General features: G+C 43.4%; 1 protein-coding gene across 1 annotated transcript in view; it reads right to left on the bottom strand.

The window, feature by feature from the left end:
• The window catches only part of RFX8 (regulatory factor X8), a 56,661-nt gene extending 37,631 nt beyond the window's left edge, over positions 1-19,030 (bottom strand). Inside the window, exon 1 of the mRNA XM_063078864.1 lies at positions 18,959-19,030. Within this exon, the coding sequence (XP_062934934.1) occupies positions 18,959-19,030 (72 nt within the window). The remainder of the gene's footprint in view (positions 1-18,958) is intronic.
• Positions 19,031-20,831: the final 1,801 nt, after the last annotated feature.

Raw genomic sequence — 20,831 nt, 5'->3', positions numbered from 1 at the left:
AACGAGATTGGAATCTTGGGAGCGCTATTCCCTGTGAAGTTATGTTACCCTTGAGACGGGAGCAGGGAGGGAGAGTGTTCTGGACTTGGCGAGAAGGTTTTTGTACAGTGCATACAGCACATTTATGGTCATTTTCGTTTTCTTTAAAAAAAAAAAAAACAAAAACAAAAAACCCAATAGCCTCAAGCTGTTCGTTATTTTAAAAATCAAACCTTGGTCTTTCCTTGGTTCAGGGCAGATCTGCCTCAGCAGTTTTTGGTGAGACTCACCACAACCCCTGCCCCACCCCAGGGAAAACCAACACTGTTGGCCCCACAGATACCCCCATCTGCTCCTTGGCCACCTCTTCGGGTGTCCAATTAAGTGGACCATCGGTGCCCTGTTTCTTGCCTGGGATCATGACCTCCTGCTGTTTTTGCATGAGGGAGGAAGTGGGATGGGTGACTTCAGGGACCTTGGCATCAGAAAGGGAGGAGAGAGGGGCTTGATCTGAGACTACACTTACTTTAATTACATTACATGCTTCTTTGGAGTGCTCAGTGGTGGCAAGAAAAGTCAAGTCCCCCAAAGCCACCCCTCTGCTACCAACCCTGGTCTTGGCCAAATCTCTCTATGTTGCTGCTCTTACTGGTGTTTCCGATTCTTTCCTTAATGCAAGGTACAGAAAGAAAGAAAATAAGACAAACAAGATGCCCCTGAACAGCCTCTGCACAGCTCAGTGACACGGAGAGTTGCTTCTAGAGAGCTTGTATATTCCACTCCAAGATGGTCCTAGCGAGGCAAACTCTTTTTAACACCTCCCGCCCCAATCAAATTCCTCTTCTTCCCTTAGGCAATTAGGAGAGTTTTGTAAATTTGTCCTTAATCGCTGCATGCATAGAGAAATGCCTGCTTCACCACGTCATGCAACTTTGGGGAGCAACTAAAATACTAATTTGCTGGGGGCTCCCCTTTAAGTTTTAAACATAAGAAAAGCCGTTTGTGAGAGTGTGCCCTGAGCAGGCACAGCTGCATGCCGCTGGGACTGATGACTTCCAGGTACCTGCACTCAGTCCTCCTCTGGGGACTGGCCTCCCAGTGCTTGCGAGCCGGGCTCCGGTTCTGTTAAAGACGGACAATGTGTGTCTCCAGAGAAAAAGTGACTGTGCCTTTCACTTTTCCCACGGATGGAAATGCCGGGAGAACCCTTTGAAAGAAAGGAAAGATGTGACTCCCACCATGAGAAGAGGCAATGGGTGTGAGCGGAAGAAACACTGAGACTCTGGACCACCCTGAGAAGTGGGCGGGGGAAGACTATAGGGATACTTCATGGGATACTTCTTTCTGTATTACAGAATCGTGTTTGATTTATTATTTTTAATTGGAATTTTTATGGAGACAATTATAGATTTTTATGCAGTTGTAAGAAATAATTCAGAGATATCCCTTTTACATTCTGCCCAGTTTCTCCAGTGGTAACATTTTGCAAACTATAGTATAATATCACAACTTCGATATTGACATTGATGCAATCCACTGATCTTACTCAAATTCCCCAAGTTTTACTTCAACTCATTTGTGTGTGTGTATGTGTGTGTGTGTTTAGCTCTGTACAATTTTATCACCCGTGTAGGTTCATGCATCCACCATCACAGATGAGATACTGAACAGTTAAATCTCCCACCACAAGAACCCCAGGTATTGCCCTTTTATCACCATGCCCATCTCTTGCTCCTCCCACTCCCAGGACCCTAACCTCTGCAACCACTGATCTCTCTTCCATTTCAAAGATTTTGTCATTTCAAAATGTTTTATAAATGCAATTGTATGGTATATAACCTTTTGGTACATATGTATACAGGTTTTTGTGTGGATGTAAGTTTTCATTTCTCTGGGATAAATGCCCAAGAGTCCAGTTGCTGGTTTGGATGGTAATTGTATATTTAGTTTCATGAGATGCTGCCAAACTGCTTCCAGAGTGGCTGGACCATTTTACATTCCACCAGCAATGTGTGAGTGATCCAGTTTCTCTACATTCTTGCCAGCATTTGATGTTGTCACTATTTTTTATTTTAGTCAATCTGATTGCTAACAGTTCTATCTCATGGTGTTAATTTGTATTTCCATAATGACTAATGATGTTCATGTGTGTCTTCACCATTTGTATATCCTTTTCAGAGATGCATGTTTGTGTCTTTTGCCCACCTTCTAATTAGATTGCTTGTTTTTTCACTGTTGAGTTTTGAGCATTCTTTCTATATTCGAGATACCAGTCTTTGGTCGGCTATGTGATTTGCAAATATTTTCTTCCATTCTCTAGAGTGTCTTTTCATCCTCTTCACGTGGGCTTTCTCACACCAAAAGTTCTGATTTTGATGAGGTCCAACTTGGTTTTCTCTTTTATGGATCATGCTTTTAGTGTCAAGTCTAAGAGCTTTTTGCCTAGGTCTTGGTCCCAATGATTTTATCCTATTTTTTACGTTTAATATTCCTATATTTTAAATTTAAGTCTGTGATCCATTTTGAGTTAATTTACGATATAAGTTGTGAAGTTTAGGTTGAGGTTCGTTTTTTGGTATGTGAATGTCTAATTGTTCCAGCACCATTTGTTGAAAAACTACCCTCTTTCCTTGAATTACTTTTGTACCTCTGTCAAAAACCACTTGTACATATTTGAATGGGTCTGCTTCTGTACTCTCTACCCCGTTCTGCTGACCCATGCGTCTGTCTCACCACAACCACACCGTGTTGAGCACTGTAGCAAAGCAGTAAGACGTACTGTCAGGTACAGTGTTTCTTCCCAGTTAATTCTTCCTTGTCAAGATTGTTTGAGCTAGTTGCCTTTCTTTTTTTTTTTTTTTTTTTTTGTCATTTTTTCGTGACCGGCACTCAGCCAGTGAGTGCACTGGTCATTCCTATATAGGATCCGAACCCGCGGCGGGAGCGTCGCCGCGCTCCCAGCGCAGCACTCTACCGAGTGCGCCACGGGCTCAGCCCTGAGCTAGTTGCCTTTCTATATCACTTTTAGAATAAGCTTGTCTGTGTTTCCAGGAAATAACCTTGTGGAAATTTTTTTTTTATAACCTCGTTGACATAATTCATATACCACACAATTTACCCATTTAAAAAGCACAAATCAATGTTTTCTTGCTCTGTTCACAGGGTATGTGACTGTGCAGAAAGAGATAACACAGCAGGCCTGAGCTGGCTATCCTCAGAAAGCCCTGCTGGCAAGGCTGGCCCTTGGCTGGCGCCTGGGAACTTGGCTTTTGGAGTGTTCCCAGTCAACAGTTAACCGATAAGAGTAGTTCACTGTGCCTAGACTGTTTTTACAAACAATATGGTTTATGTCAAACACCTGCTTTCCTTTTAGTAGCCTATACTTTTAGCACGTGTTCAGCAGGAGGTGCTAACGTGACCAGCTCCCAATAAAAACTTTGGGTGGTGAGCCTCTAGTGGGCTTCCCTGGGTACAAACATCACACACATTGCTGCATTTTTGTTGCTGGGAGAGGGTGTGCTCTGTGGGACCCCTCATGGGAGGGAGAGGGCATAAGGAACCCTCTATGCATTTTCCAGACTCCACCTCTTTTTCCCTTATGAGCCGACTGGGTATCTTTATCATGTCACCATGATAAGTCTTAGCCATGACTTCGGTTACATGCTAAGTCCCATGAGTCCTGGGATTCCTGAGAGTGGAAGTGGTCTTGGACATCCCCAACACAGCAGTGACAGTGGAGAGATTTGCTAGAGTAACCCCAACTCATTGAAATAGGGCTATAGCATTACTTGGGAAAAAGAAATAGTGTGGTTGTTCAGTGTGCACACATTTAGGATGTTATATTTGCCTGGTGGATTGATCCTTTTATAATTATGTCATGTTCCTTTGTCCCTAGTAATGTTCTTTGCTCTTAAGTCTACTTTATTAAATAGTAACACAGCTGCTACTGCTTTCTTTGAATTCATGTTTGCATGTTATATCTTTTTGCATCCTTTACTTTCAATCTGCCTATGTCATGAATTTGAAGTGGGTTTCTTGTCAACAGTATAAACTTGGGTCATTTAAAAAAAAAAAATCCACTCTGCCAATTTTGTCTTTGATTGGTGTATGCAGATAATCTACATTTAAGGTAATTACAGGTATGTCGGCACTTACGTCTGCCATTTCATTACCTGTTTCTATTTGTTTCCTTTGGTTCCCATTCCTCTGATGCTCTTTTCTTGCCTTTCTGAGAGTTCCATCTTTTATGATTCCATCTTGATTTCATATAGTGTTGTTGAGTGCATCTCTTGGAATAGTTCCCGTAGTAGTTGCATGAGTATGGTGATATACCTATGTGACTTATGTTTGACCACTCTGAGCTATGTGTGAGAATCTCTTCCTTCCCCACTTTTAAATATCATTGTCTTGAGTATCAGATGCAGGTATAACTTTAGTTTCAACCATCAAATATGATCTGCAAAACTCACGAGGCAAAGGACAATATGGTATGGGCCGGGTTTCTGCTCTCTCCTGGTTGGTTTCTTCATTCCTGATGCTCCTCGACACCTTTCTTTATAATTTCCTTTCTCTGTGAAGAACTTCCTTTGACCAGTCTTTGAGAGTAAGTCAGCTAGCAACAAATTCTACAGTTTTCCTTTCCCTGAGATGTCTTTGTTTCCCCTTCATTCCTGAAAGACAGTCTTCCCAGATATGGAATTCGTGGCTGACAGCTCTCGAAAACTGTTGTGCCGCTTCCTCCTGGTCCTCTTGGTGGGCTGTCTGCCAGCTGAACGGCTCTTACAGGCAATGTGTCATCTCTCTGGCTGAATTCAAGATTTTTTCTCTGTCTTTAGATTTCAAAAATTTAATTTTCGCCTGTTGCTGTGTTGGTTTGGCCTAGTTGGTTTATCTCTGCTGGTGCTTCTTGAGGGGCAGAAAGGTTTCCCCAGGCCGGACTTGGAAACGTCTCCATGGGGGAGGCGTTCCTCCTACCACGCTCCGCAGCTGCCTCTACATGGGCGAGAAGAGTCTGTGGGGACAAGGTTTTCCCAACCAGGAGGCTTGCTGCAGCTGGGTCTCCCCTGACAGATCAACTCACACTCCTCAGTATCTCTTGGTGGAAAAGGGGTATTTCCCCTGGATGTTTATTTTTGGCAGGGCTCCCTATTGACCCCCCCTCTTGCCTGATATTGTTAGAGGAGCCCCAGGAAAAAGAAGCCTCCCTGCCTGCCTTGTCTTGCTCGGCTGAGGCTGGGGAACAGTGGGTCTGGGTATATGGGTGTAGGGGAGATGCTCAGTGCCCTGCTACTCTACTGGTCGTGTGGTACTGGAGTCCCAAACCAGCTCACTTTTTTCTCACCACCTTGCAGAGTTTTCCTTTGTTTGCCTCTTGCATTATTTCCAGGGTTTATAGTTGTGCTTAGCGTGGGGGGACACAGAGACATGGGTCTATGCCTTCTAGTCCCAACTGGAAGTCCTCCCCATCATGTTTCTACTCATCATGTTTTAATTTGTTAGGCACCATCATATGACGAAGCATTCCACTCACTGGTAACGTTGGTTTAGAATGCACATATGGTTTGCCCTCAAAAAGTATCCAGGGTAGCTTGTATTAAAACTCATATATGGGGAATAAGATGGTGTAGATTCGCTTTTTCTTGTTCCTGCCAGCCAATACAACTAATGCATGGAAATTATTCAACAGACAATGATAGAAGGGGGGTAAAAAAAAAAAGCTGGAAAGAAGAAGGTAGACTGGTTAGGGACCACGGTAGTAGAAAAATGACAATGTGGTGAGTTCCCTGGATTTTCTTTTTATCTCCCATATACCCCTGGACTAGGAACTGGTGAAACTGGCAACCCAGTGTAGTCAACAGACATAGACATACATTCCAAGAAAAGCCTGCATTCTCTGGCCCAAGGACTAGGAAAAGGAAGAGAAGCCCAACGGAGACCTAGCGGGGGCTGCAACCATCGCTGCACAACTGGGGCATGGGCTGGGACCTGATGTGCACACAGTAGACCTGACCTGCACAATGACAGCTTTACAGTCCTGTAGGCTGACCCATCCCCCTTCCACACCCAGGGCACTGACAGGAGGGACGGTCCACCTGCATGGTAAGTAGCCCCCAGGCCAATCCAACATCCTTTCCACTCTTGGAGCACCTGAAGGGCAGACTATGCTTTATGTCAGCAGGACCTGGGGTCTCCTTCTCTACACCAAGAGGTATAAGGAGGCCCAGACCCAGCCACTCTGGCTTTCCACACTTCCAGCAGAAGGTGGTCCAGAGACACCAGGTGACCCAAGAAAAGTGAGTTCAGTCTTTGTAGTGGCACCAATAGGAATTAAACGAAAATGCTGGAAGTTGCCAAAAGAATGAAGCAGACCAGAAAAGTATGCAAGGGCCGGAGAACTAAGCTGCCATTGAAACTGCAGCCCGTGAAAGTAGGCCAAAACCTACATGGTAAACCTGAACAGGGCGACAGCCTTCTATCCAAAATGGAAAATTGAAATAAGATCAAGAGTCTCCTAATATTGGAACCAAAATGCCCAGGATACGACAGAAACTCACTAATAATCCCGAGTCAGGTAAACCACAATTTGAATGAGAAAAGAAATCAATTGATGCCAATACTTAGATGAATCAGATGTTAGAATTATCTGACAAAGACTTTCAAGAATTTATCACAAAAATGCTCTGACAAGTAACTATGAATTATCTTGAAACAAATGAAAAAATAGAAAACCTTAGCAAAGAAATAAAAGTCACACAAAAGAACCAAGTGGAAAGTAGAGAACTTAAAAATACAATAACTGGAATAAAAATCATATATAAATATCACAAAAAAATCATGCAGGCATGATAGAATAGATACATCACGGTCCAGAGCATTATGCTTAAGAGCCTTACTGAATGTCTACTATGTGCCAGATGCTTTTCTAAGCATTTTCCTTGTATTAATTCACTTAATCTTCACAACAGCCCTAGGAAATAGATACTATTATCTACTAAGATAATACAAGGATGACGATGATATCTACGAAGATAATATCTATTAAGTACATTAATAGATATTAATATTAATATAATAATAACTATTAAGTATCTACTTGATAATATCTTCTAAGTAGATATTATTATCCTTGTATAATCGATGAGGAAACTGAGACACAGAGAGGTTGTGAGACTTGCCTAAGGTTACCAGAGGTGGGAAAGGGAGATGGAGGGGTAAATGAGGAATTGGTAAAGGGCCACAAAAAATGATGACGCTGTATAATGTTGAATACACTAATTATCCTGATTTAAGCATCACATATTGCACACAGGCATTGATATTCAACTCTGTATCCCACAGATATGTACAATCACCTATGTTACAATAAAAAATTTTAAAAAAATAATCACACAGCTTGCTAATGGTAGAGTCAGGCAGATAGTTCCAGTTTCTGCTCTTACCAACATTTACTATTGCACAGTATCATGCTCCCTCTTTGGGAAATTAAAGTAATTTCAGTCCTTACTCTCAATGGGCCATCCCTTCCAGGGCTGGTGCAAAAGCTCCTACTGGTGTCTGTATCTCATTGTTCCAGTTCCTCTTCTCCCACCCTCACGCTCATCTGCCCAAGTCCACCCTCAGACTTTCTTGCAGGTCTTTGAGCTCATCTCTGCCTCAGGCTCTCTGCACTTGCTCTTTCCTCTGCCTGGAATGCTTGTCCCCAGATCTTCACTTGGCTGGCTCCTTCATTCCTATTTCTGCTCAAATGGCATTCTCTCAGGGAGGCCTTCCCACGATTCCATCGTATTGTCTTCAGAGCACATCTCGCTATTGTTCCCTTTTTAATGTCTTTCTCCCAAACTAAAGCTCGATAACAGGAGGAGCCTTGTTTATCCTGTTCACTGCTTTATCACCAGTAGCTAGAACAGGGCCTGACTCAGTGTAGAAACTCAAATATTTGTCGAATGAACAAATAAATGAATGGAGGATGAGTTATAGAGTTTTCATAACCTGAAAAACCAGAGAAACCTAAACTTTTTTATTTTAAGACCTAATTTTTAAGAGAATTTGTTACACTGGCTCTTATATAAAAGATATATAATAAAACAGACATTTTCATCCATGTAGTCTATTGATTATTAACAACAGTGTACTACTTATTATATTTCTGCCTTCTAAAATATACTCTTAGTATTTTGTGAAACGTGGCACCAGTAAGAAAGTTACCCTTAAATCTTAATGCTTTAAAAAAATCTCTTAATTGGCCAAGACTTTAAGGTTTATCAATTATTAAATATTTCCTGAGCATAAAATACATGAAAAGCACCTGCCATGGGGCTTATCTCATGAATAAGCCAAGGTCACCCTTGTCCTCGTTTTTGTCCCCTGGTAGTCCTCCTTTTCCTCACTGATGATCAAGCCCATTTTTGTTCCCCACAAAGACCAGTTCTAGCCCCTCTCTGTGTGGCATCTGAAACAAACGCAGGGTCCTGAAGACACTAACGGCCTCTCACCTTTGCTGAGCTCCTGCCTGGTTAGTTGTTTAAGGATCTCCAAATAGTCTGTTGGTGGACTGACTGCTGGGTGCTCTGCGGCAAGCAAAGAAATGCAGGATCTAGGCCTAGCTGCTCAGGCGTGTACAGGTCAGCCAGTGAGAGAAGGCTTCTGCACAAGGCAAGTTCTAACAGCAGCTGAAACAGATCTCTCATCACAGCTGCTCCCTCTCCTAACTTCTCTATTTTTGTGGACGTGATTTTTCCATCTTTGTAACTAAGGGATGAATAAGAGATGTAAGAGGAAGAGCTGTTTTGAAGCAGAACATAATGACTTATTTGAGGTTGAGTTTGAGGTTTCGGTGGGGCAGGCTGGGCTGAGTCACCTCTGCCCCCTTCTACAGATACCGTCTCAACCAACTGCTGGATCCTGAAGACCCTGCCTCAGAGGGGTCTTTCAGACCTGCCTGCTTTCTGGTTCAGGTGTTCATCTGCAAGACTGCAGCACTCTGGGAACCATCTCCAGTGCCATCACCACTCCTTCCCAATCTATTCTTCTTAACCCCCAATTCCTAGTTTTCAGTTCAACAGCTATTTCACTGTCTCCTCTGACTAGGGATAGGTCTTAGTCTGTTCCTGCAGCTATAATAAAATACCCTAGACTCGGTAGTATATAAACAACAGAAACTTATTTCTCACAGTTCTGGAGGCTGGGAAGTCCAAGATCATGGTGCCAGCAGATTTGGTGTGTGATGAAGGCTCCCGGCATCCTCACATGGCAGAAGGCAGAAAGGCAAAAGGGACATATGGCGTGTCCTCACATGGAGGAACAGGTGCAAGGGCCAGGCAGCTTTCTGAACCCTCTTTTTTATAAGGTTATTAATCCTGTTGATGAGGGTGGACCCCTCATGGTCTAATCATCTTGTAAAGGACCCACCTCTTACTATTGTTGTATTGAGGATAAAGTTTCAACAAGAATTTTGGAGGGACACAAACATTCAAACCATAGCAGGATAGAAACAAGTAAAGCTCCACGGTTTCTGTCCTTGTGGACGTTTCAATGATGATTCCACCATAAAATCATAGAGGGATGATTCTACTTCTCAAAGAAAGCCCCCAAAGGACTTATACACACCCCCACCCCCAGCCTGGTGGTCAAGGTCCTCTGAACTTGCCTTCTAGGTTCATCTTCTGCTATAGCTCCACACACTCCTGTACAGAGGAAACCCACGCCTTCACATCCCCTCATCTTTGCTCACCTTCCTCCTTAAGCCCAGAAGTCCTCTGCTCCCCTGTCTCCCTCCCCAGCTCTACCTGTCAAAATTCAAATTTGTCCTTCATGGCTTAGCTCAAAGCCCAGCTCCCTCATAGGCCTTTCAAGATCCCCTGCCCAAAATGTATGCTCTCCCTCTTTGAATTCTCACGGGACCTTTTGTACATGTCTGACACCCATCATGTTACACTTGGCATCAAATTAAATGTATACCTTAGCTCCCGATTAAGCTAAAAGAGAGAAGAGTTCATGTCTCATCTATACTGGAGGCGTCTCATCTCTCCACCTTAAGCTTAAGCTGCCTTACACATAAAGAGACCATATTATTTGTTATAATTACTGCCCAAACTAGAACACTCCTGAGAGTGAAAAGGGCGCTATTAATAATTATGCTGGGCTACAAGTGAAACTGAAATCGTCCTTGGCTATTTGGTCATGTGGTCATCTACTTATGCCAGATGATGGCTTGGTAAAGTTAATGAATTAAGCAGAAATGCTGGTTGTGTAGACAGTGAGCAGCACGAAGAAGTGGAGGCAGGAGACTTTACATTGCTGGGGATGGTCCCACTGAGCAGGTGTTCCCGGAGGTATGTCACGAGGGAATGGACAGGACTCAGGAAGGTTCAATTGGACAGAGAGAAGGAAGGACATCATGGAAGGGAGCAAAGGCAGAGAAAAGCGAGTATGGCTGAAACCACGGTTTCTATAGGGAAGAGACAGGCAGCATGGGTGGAAGGTGGATCAAGAAGGAACCGGCTGCTCCCAGCAGGGGAAGTCTTTGTCCAGGAGGTGGGAGCAAGCACCCGAGTGTTTCTGAGCAGGAAAGAGACAAAGCAAATGCAGAATCTTAGGGAAACCAGTCTGGTGGCTGTGTTTAGAGCAGGGAAAGGCTGAGGAGAGGGAGGCCATATGAGATCCATGAAAATAGTCTCAGTGTAAAGGACAGTGGCTTAAAGGAAATATTGGTAATCAAAAAGCATGAATCAGGAGAACTGGAAAAAAAAAAGAATGAATGGACAGGGCTTTGTGATCCCAGGGAGTCAGGGTGGCTTTGGGTGACACTTCGTACAGACTCTATCTGTTGGAATCATGGATTGAAATAAGGAAGTTAAGAGGCAGTGACGATTTGGAGGAAGGTTATGAGTCCAGATTTCCACATATGGAGTGTGAGGTGCTGGTGGGTCATCTACATGGAAATGTCCCGTAGAGAGCCACAGAGGAATGCCTGGGATGGGAAGGGTCAGGGATGGGCAAAAGACAAAAGAGGATGAGGAGTCTTGGGGCCAAAAAGCAGGAAGATTAGATCTTGGGAAACACCTGCACTTAGTGGGAGGAGGAGAGATAAGGAGACAGAGAAGTCACTCCCTACATAGAGTCCTAAGGGCTAAAGGAAGTTTCGTGAAAACTGTGGCCAATTGTGTCAAAATTTGCAGAAACACTGAGAAGAATGAAGACTTACTCAGTGAAAAACGGCTTTGGTGACTAGAATGATGATCAAAATGAGAAGTATCAAGGAAATAACCCAGAAATGGATTTCTGTGGCCAGGGGCGTTGTCAGAGGCTGACAAGGTGTGTTGAAGTAAGTGTAATGTGTGCGTTTCCATCCTCAAGAAGGGCTTAAGGGCAAAAACAGCCAAAAAATCAGTTAGACATATTTTACTTGTGTAAAATATGAATGGTTCTAATAGCAACCAGACTTGTGACTGAAAACCAAACAAATCTGCTCTGACTAGGTCAGCTAAATTGTAGCCCCTTGGGAGATTTGGGATAAGTCAGTAGTCATGTCCCATGTCCTGGAAAACATCATTATAAGACCATATTTAGTTAGAAGCAGACTTAATGGCACCAGAAAGTCGTAAAATAACCTAGAATGCTTCTTGTAACCCTTACCCTAGATCCCTGCATGTAGGATATAGCCTAGTAACAACCCCAAATCCATGCATCATGTACAACCAATAGAAAGCCTGATAAAGTAATTCAGTGGGGCTGTCCTTATCTCTCTCTCCTTTGATCCTTTCCCCTTCTTGTGATTACAAAATGCTGAGCTCTGCTGGCCCTCTCGGGAGTGCATTTCTCAGGGTGACCTGATCTATGTGCCTCCCCAGTTGCAATCATCATATTGGCTCAATAAATTCTTGCTATACGTATTTGGCCTCAGTTTCTTTTTAAGTCATCACGACTCATGACCAAAGTACCCGAAAAAAAGATACTAACCTGGGATACCTCTTTTCACCCAGAAGGGAGCAATAGTGGGCATAGAAGAAAGAAGTTTTCTTGATACAGATTCCATCATAATGATACCTGAAAAATAAAGGTTGTCTTAAATATTATGTCAAACAACTGATGTGCTTTATGGAAGACACAAAGCAAACTAGTTAATGAAGACTTGGAGTTCTCTGGGTTTTATCACTGACTTCAATTACTAAGAAAATGGTAGACAAGCAGCTTCATATTATTTCATACACATCAGCCTTGAAATGGGCTTGCAGATGCTCTACTCTAGTAAGAGAGATGCACAGGGAGGGCTCCTGCCACCGCTGTTAATCTCTTTAAGATGAAGTGAAGCAACGCCAAGGTTCCCTCTCCTAACAACTGGACTCAGGTTCTCAGAAACCTAGTATGGAAGCTGGGCTCCCTCTCTGCAGCCCAGACCCTCCTCTGCTGAGCCCAGGAAACAAAGCAATTTGTCCAGGCTCAGAGCAGCAGAACAAAATTTTTTCAAGTTAATTATCGCCCAGGTTTGCCAAAGTCTTCTACTGTCTTCAATTCCTTCATGAGTGGCAGGCCCCTTTCTTAAGGTGGCTTCAATCCCTCTCACTGATTTTCTGTCCTGATTTAAAACAAACAACAAATAACACTAATAATTGAGTGACAATTATGACATGATGCACCTGATAAGGCTGGAACTTCCTTTTGCATTAAAAATATAACCTTGGGACCTCGCCTCTTGAATATAATTCAAACATGCTAATTCGGTAATACTTAGAAATCTTAGTTCAAAGAGTAATTAAAACATTTTCATTATTCTATGTTTGTAACTATTTAAATATTTCAACAATTAACGTTTACACATGTAAACATTTAAAGTATTGAAACAAAAAATACGTATGTAGCGACCTTTGTAATTTAACAAAATTTCTGATAAAATAGAGACTGATATTTGGTTCTAGCATTATCTGAATGACTTTCAGTCACTAGGCTTTAATTCGAATTATGGGCACTCTTCGGTAAGAGTTCTTACTTATAGTTTGTTTTGTTTTGCATTTTTTGTCACTCATTTTGTGACTTTTCAAATCTTTGCTTTTAACATTTAAAATAAAACAAAAACTATAAACCTACCTGGCACTTCCTCTCATGCCCAGCCTCCGGGTGCCAAGATCAGGAAAAACCAAGTGCACAAGCTGAAAGAATAAGCCAGATTTAAAGCTGCCATTCCAAAATTTAGACACAAACTTCCAATTTTTTCTCATATAATGCCTTAACTGTATTTCCTCTTTTCTGATTATAAAGAAAATAAATGTAAATAAAATTTGGAAAAGAAATTAGACAAGTATGAAAAAGAAAACAGAAAATTGCCATTAAACTGAAACGTCATTCCTTCCAGCCTTTTGTCAAAGCCCCAATATGTGTATGTGTTCATACCAAATTACTTATGAAATAACTGGCATCATACCATGAGCACGTCTGCAGTTCTGCATTCCACCTTCTTCCCTTAACATTACACCATAGACATTTCCTTTTCTCATTAAAAGTTCTCTGGAAACAGGGGATTATTGACAGCTGCACCACAGTCCATCCTGTGACAGTGCCATAATTTTACCCTTTTCTTCTTCTAACGTGATGGTCATTTTCGCTTTTAATTATTCATTTGGCAATCTAATTTTTTTCATATGCAAGGTTTTGTCAGTGAGTGCTACTAAACTCTTGAATAACATAGCTACCCCTGATTCCACCTCTCATCTCCCAGCTATCTTGCTGATGGCCACTTCGTTCACGAGCACTGATGCTTCTACCTTCACGGCTTCGTGCTGCCTCCCTCGTCCTCTTTCTGTGAGCTCCTGAGCAGCAAGACTCAACGCAGCATTGTGAAACATTTCTCCTCTGGTCTTTCCATGTCCGACCTTTTCCTACAGGAAGCCAGCACAAGCCCAGGTGTGGAGGAGCGGAACAAAAGAGCAGGGCAGGCCAGTCCTGCACACGTAAGCACCGTGGCATTAGGCAAACAGTCAGGGTCTTTCAGGGAAGGAGAACCCAAGTGTACAGAAGAAAAAATTAACAACAGGAGATAAAAGAAAACATTGGCCAAGTCTGCATGCAGAATCAGGAGCCAGAAATTCCTCTTTTCAACATGAGATTCTGAAAATTTCATCTTCTTTGACTTAAGAAAAGATTGTAAAAGATGACGAAGCTGACTGAGGCACACTGTGGTTAGATGACTTACCCGGGGTTATGACCGGAGAAGTCTGATTCTGGGCTTGGGGCTGTTAAAAAGGATACAAATTACATGCTGTCTGTCTGTCTATCTTTATCAGTTAGCATTTTATCAGTTAGCGCTTTGACAGAAAACAAATGGCATACTAAAATTAAAATAGTCGAAGAAGGGTTTAACAGAAGGAGTCCTCCAAAAAAAAAAAAAAAAACACCAAACAACAAAAAAAGGCGTTCTCAAAACAGGTGATCTTCAAGAGATCGTGCAGTACCCGAGACCCAAAGAGGAGAAAAAATGTAATGGGGCAGTGATGAAGTGATAAAGAAGTATGCTTTTCAAGGAGAGAGTCTTCAGAGAGAGTCTGTCTGTCTATCCATCTATCATCTGTCCATCATCCATGCATACATTGCCCTTTCAATCCATCCACCCGCATAGTGTCTATACAACACACAATGAGACAACAGACAGCAGATAGCAAAGTGAGTTGTGAGACACACACCCGAGAAGACCTGCAGCCTCAGGCATTTAGCTAAAATTTGGTTATCAAACTTTAAAAAGGCCCTCCACTCTAATCACCACACTGAAAGAGGAGGAAGTGGGAGGGGATTTCTTGCTGCAAGACCACCCTCTTCCCTGTGAAGGACGTGTGGGAGGGGGTGGTCCAATAAGATTTCTTGTGAGGCCCCTGCAGTTGGCCTCTGCAGATGGCTTAGGACATCTCATGGGCGGTGAGAGGAGGGCCAGCTGGTGGCTTTGGTGCCTAAGCAGACGAGAATGGCTACCACTCTAGGTTCAACTGGCATGGCCACAGTATGTTCAGGCCAAGACTGCATGAGTAGCTTTTGTAGCTAGAAGTTGGTCACACTTGAGAAAGAACTGGCGTGTGGCAGAGAGCCAAGACTCTACTCAGCAAGGGCCCCAGATGGGTAGGAAGCAAGAGACCACCAGAAACAAGTCATTCACCAAGCCAAGGGACACACGCTAGAACAGCTTCAAGGGGGTTCTGAAGAACCCAGCAAATTCCCTAGGGGATAAAGAGTCCACCTGGCCCCCAGAGCATGCAGCCATGAAGTAAGACCTTTCCAGCTGCTCTTACCTCCTTCCCTCCCTCCCAGGGGGGTCCAACCTACACTGGTGGAGCTGGGAAAGGAGGAGGAAGTGAAGAAGACCCCACCGCCAGTTCTCTGTGGCAAGATACCAAGCAGGAGGAGGTGGCGAACGACTCACTTCAAACCAAGTGCAGAGCTCTGGTATTATCTGGGACTGGACATTCTAAGCATTAGACTGATAATTTGGGTAAACCAAAGTGACAAGACTTTGTATCGCCCAAGGATTTCGAGAGAGGTCATGCTGCCTGCTTAGATGCTCTTTCAGGAGTGGGGGAAGGACCACCCAAAGGCACATGGGAAATGAAGACAAAGTCACCATGTGGTTACTCCCCCAGCTCCTGCTGGTGTGTGTGCACGTGTGCAAATGAACTACACACGTGGCTGTGTCTCTGGACCGTGAAGCTAAAGCCGGTATTTATTTTCTTCTTTCTATACACTTTTCTCTAATTTCCACATTTCCTATGAAGGAGATGTATTCCTTTTATAATCAGAAAAACATCAGTAAGTGTTATTTTAAAAGAGGAAGTCAGCCTTCCGGAAATTCCCTAATCCATGTAAGATATCACTTGCACCAGGACTCAGCATTACCCATCGTGTGCCCAGTATTGCCAAAAAGAGCAAGAAACATTCCAACATCTGCACAGGAACTTGGCGTGGAATCAACTCCATTCCCAGGAGAGGAGGGAGGAAGTGAGAATTGGATATTTTGTTGTTTCCCTTGTAAACATGCTTTGGGATCATATCCTTTTCCCCTTCCCCTCCCTTCTCCATTTAGTCACAAATTTGGCAGCACAGCGTCCCTTTCCAATACCAGCTCAATTGAACTGGTCCGTTCTTCAGGCAAATTTCAGACGAGAACTTACAGTTAGTACCTTGGCATCTTGGGGATGGATTCTAAAAGACGTATTAAGATGAAAAATACTAAATAAATGCACATTGTCACACCCCGGAGTCTCTTTTAACTTTTTCTTTGGAATACTCTGCAGTGGGACTGCCATAGAGGTGAAACAACCTTATAAGAAGATCTTTAAGAAGATATTGAGAAAAAATTTTTGCTATCTTAGAAAAAGAAGTACAGTTCATATGGAGCCAAAAACACGTCAAGCTACAGTCACCCACTTCCCACTGATAAGGCTGGTAGGTGAGGAGATAAGAAAAGGCTGTCAGGCCAGCATACCCGGAACTCAGCAAGGCCTTTGATAAAGTTTCCTAACATTCCGAGTGATGAAATGGCAAAATGTGGGCTGGATGATAACACAGCCAGGGGAATTCCCGGCTGGTTGGAAAGCCTTACGCAGTCACCCAGCGAGATGGAGTGATAAGAGACATGCTTTTCAAACACGTGTGCTTCACCAGCTTGGGGAGACTGGATGACCCACCTAGGATTCAAGAAGATGGTGATAAATAGACCTGCAGGTCAAAACTGAAGAGATGAAATACGAAAGAAATAAGGCAATAGCTACTCTTGGGTTCAAGTAGTTAATTGCATCATGGTAACAATTTGACAGCAACAACAGTAATAGTTTGCATTCACACAGAGTATTTCAGTTTACAAAGCAGTTTTAGGAAGCTTAGCTTAATTTCAACTCGTGAAAAAATACTTAGGGGTTATTTTTCTTGGCCACAAGCTTGAAGTGAAACCAACAGAATGACATGGAAGGATAAAAGCCAACAGGATCCAAAAAAAACAAACAAGAAAAACAAAAAAAATTAAGTGCTCCTGTCCTCTGAGCACACCTGGGCTCTGGGTTTGTGCCCTTGCGACCACCTTTAAGAGAAACATCAATAAATTGAAGTCATAACGAAACAGGTAGACAGTAAGGTGAAAGTTCGGGAACCAAGAGTATTCAGGGTGGAGAGGGAAGACAGGGAGGTGTGAGCAGTTGTTTCGAGTACTTGAGCAGCTGCCATAATCAGAAGATTCTACTACACGTTCTGTGATTATCATCAGCACAGAATTTCCACCAGTGACCAGAAATTTCAGGGATGAGGATTTTGGTTGGAATAACGAATCTAAACATTTAAATGTTTTGAAAAGAAAATTGTAATTTACAGAATTGGAAACAGTTTGGCCCCATCCCGGGATGTCACTTGGCCACAGACCCTCTGACTCTGCAGGTTCACTTTTGGACATATCATCCAAGATAAAATCTTCCCAGGCACACCAGGACACACGCACACGGATGTTCACAACATCTGGAAACAACCCACATGCTCATCAGTAGGAGAGAGGATGATGAGTCAGCTGTGCAATATTACACAAGTGAAATGAATTTGGATGAATATTAATAAATACTAAGTGAAAAAAGTCCCAAAAGATTGTGAGCAAGATATCCCTTTTAATAAAGCTAAACAACAAAAATAAAAATGGGCTTTTTAGATTGATTTGCTTTTTTTTTTTTAACGATCAGGATATGCATGCATCAGCGATGAAAGTATGTCATGAACCAATCCAATTCTGTCCACCTGAGAACCATTAAAAAGGAGAGAGGGAAAGAAGGGAGGAAGTACACAGAATTGGCAGCTTGTGGCCCAGTGAGTAAGCTCCTCGTCACCGTAATCACTTAAGCCCAAGCCAGATGGCCACCCAAAGCAGTATGGTTGTGCAGGTTGTGAACGGCACCAAGGCCCCTGATGAGGAGTGGGGCCCGTTTCCATCAGCATGTATTCTGCTTGCCAAGACCAAATCCTGGTATGAGTCTCTTTGCTCAGAGGAAGAACCACCTCACCCTTTGCAGAAATGTGCTGTCCGCTCACCCAGCTCTATGCCCCTGAGGCTGTCTCTGCTCAGAGAGAGCATTTTGTTCTCATAAAAAGCTCCCAGCCAGAGGTGTTTTAGAAGGGATCTTGCATTGGGTGTGGAGTTGGACTGGTGACCTCTGATGTCTCTTTGAACTCAAGCACACTTTTTGGAGAGTAACATGTGGAAAGAGCTCTGCAGCACAATTCAGGAGACTGGATTTCTCAACCAAGCCTTGCAACTAGTTGTGGGATCCTCGGCCTTAATCACTCCGGGTTTGTTTTCTTGTCTCCGTAAAACTGTACTCACGCTACCTGCCCGAGCTAAGTGGCTATGACAACTAGAACATACGTTCAGTGAGGGCAGGAATTTTTATCTATTTTGTTCATTGTTGTATCCCCAGCATCTGAGCAGTGCCTGGCACATAACAGCTGCTCAATTAACATTTGTTGAATGCAGAAGGTCTCAGACTATCCTTGTGCCTATGTTTGCTGTATATAATATAGTCTTAAACAAGGTTTCTGGATGCTGGTCTCAACCTCCAGAGGGAATCTGTAGGAGCCAATGAACCCTCTAAGTACAACCAAATTGCGGGAAGCATCAATTGTCTGAAACCACAAATGGCTCAGAGCTTGTGTGGTGCTGAACTCCAGCACTTCTATGCAGGGAACAGTGGCCCAGCAAATCTGGCTCCCTGAGGAGTGTTTGGAGCTGCCACAGTTACAGTCCCTTGGGTGCCACCTTTCCTGGCACTATGAGGGTGGACAAAGGAAAGTGGCTAACGGAATATGGCTTCTCCATTCAGATGAAGTGTGGTGATCATCTGGTTGGCTTCCCAGAATGAAGCCAATTAAACCCACTGAGAACCTGTGAGACCCAAATACATTTCAAAATTTCTTCAATTAATTCTGCTTTTTTTACTCAGTGAATACAGTATTGTTAATCTTCATGACTCACCTTCCCAAAGGTTGCTGGGTTGACTCTGTTCTCAGCATTTTTCCCACAGGTCTCCACATAAATCTCATACATGAGACAGCGTGGCACACTGTACCCTTCACAAATGCAGAAATTGTCAACCAACCTGGGGGGAGAGAAGAACAGGGAGGAGGAAATTGACAACTGTTTTTCCTCGAGGATATTTTGTTGGTTTGTTTTCTTTTTTTGGCGGTAGCCAGTACTGGGATCTGAACCCTTGGCCTTGGTGTTACAAGAAAGTGTTCTAACCAACTGAGCTAACCGGCCAGCCCAAGCAGGACATTTTGGCAGAACCAATGGTCAGACACATGTGGATCCAACTAGTTGAAATATGTCTAAGCTATTGACTGGAGACCTGCAAAGGCTCACATCCAGCAACAATAACGTATGCCTTTGTCCTCAGGCCAGTGTTGAATATATTGATCATGGGCTTTTATATTATCAACATGGTAGGTTTTTGTTTTTGCTTCTTTGGAGGCATTACTGGGCTCAGCAGACACTGTTTCACATACCCTTATAAAGGTTGCAGCCATGATCCACGTAACTATAAAGGGAAGAATTATTTACTCCACTTTACACATAAAACACAAAACAATACCCCAGGTAGAATCTCCCACCCCTGCAGGTGACCACAGGAGCCAGCTCAGCTTCCCAGTCCCCGTGTGCCTGGGGCATGTGTGCACAGCTCTTCCTCTCTGATCCCCTCTACTCTGAAGCAGTTGTTGGCATGGCTCTTGATCCTGTGCAGTTTAGGGCGGGCCACTATATTTTGACTCTTTGAATTGCAATGAGATGTAAAATGTAAGACACCAAGAGACAGAGGGGCAGTATACTTTCACTCTCTTTTATTTCCTGTTGGGTACAGACCTAAAGCAGCATTTAGGTGTTACTTGAAGAACCCAAGGCCTCGGTTCAAGGTGGGACCTTCAACTGCCCAAATGCTCCTGGCGCTGAGGCAGGTCTGGATGCCCTGGCAACAAGGGCCTCAGCCTGTACTTCACAGGCGACAGTCTGGCACGCGACTGTTCCAGCAGCATGAGTGTGTGGGTAAGGAATGAGGGCAACCTAGGTCAGAAAGTCTCCTTAGTGCCATCCGATCACAACCTTCCCTGTCCTGCTTGGGGATAGACTGTCAGGGTTCTCCTGATTCTTTTATAGAAATACACAAGCAAGCCAGCATGACTTAAACATGGAGGACTTGTTCTTTAGCAGAGAATTTACAGACAATACAACTCCTTTCTTACTGATAACATACAGCTTATTTTCTGGGATGAGGCACACTGAGGCCCAGATTTACTTTTCTTGAGAACTAAAGACAAATGTAACCCCATTTGCTTCCAAGAAAAAAAAAAAAAAAAGATATATAAGTGATGGGGGATCTCTGGTCCTGTACTGGCTTCCTGTAAATTACCACAGGCCAGGTGGCTGAAAACAACAGAAATGTATTCGCTCACAGTTCTGGAAGCTAGAAGTCTAACATCAAGGTTTATGCAGGGTTGGTTCCTTCCAGAGGCTCTGAGGGAGAATCTGTTCCATGCTTTTGTTCCTAGCCTCTGATGATGGCCAGAAACCCTTGGCATTCCTTGGCTTGTAGATGCATCACTCCAGTCTTGGCCTGAGTCTTCACATGGCCTCCTCCCTGTGTGTTTGTGTCTCTGTGTATTTTCTTATAAGGGCACCAGTGGTGGGATGTAGGGCCCACCCTAATCCAGTATGATCTCAACTTAACTAGTTACATCTGCAAAGACCCTATTTCCAAATATGTTCACATTTTCAGGTTCCAGGTACACATGAATTTGGGGAGGATGCAATTCAACCCAGTACAGGCCCAAGGAGGTGGATTTTCTGGAAAGCT

This window comes from Cynocephalus volans, chromosome 14, assembly GCF_027409185.1.
Source record: "Cynocephalus volans isolate mCynVol1 chromosome 14, mCynVol1.pri, whole genome shotgun sequence".
NCBI classification, from domain to species: domain Eukaryota; kingdom Metazoa; phylum Chordata; class Mammalia; order Dermoptera; family Cynocephalidae; genus Cynocephalus; species Cynocephalus volans.
This window is presented reverse-complemented; position numbering and strand designations above follow the sequence as displayed.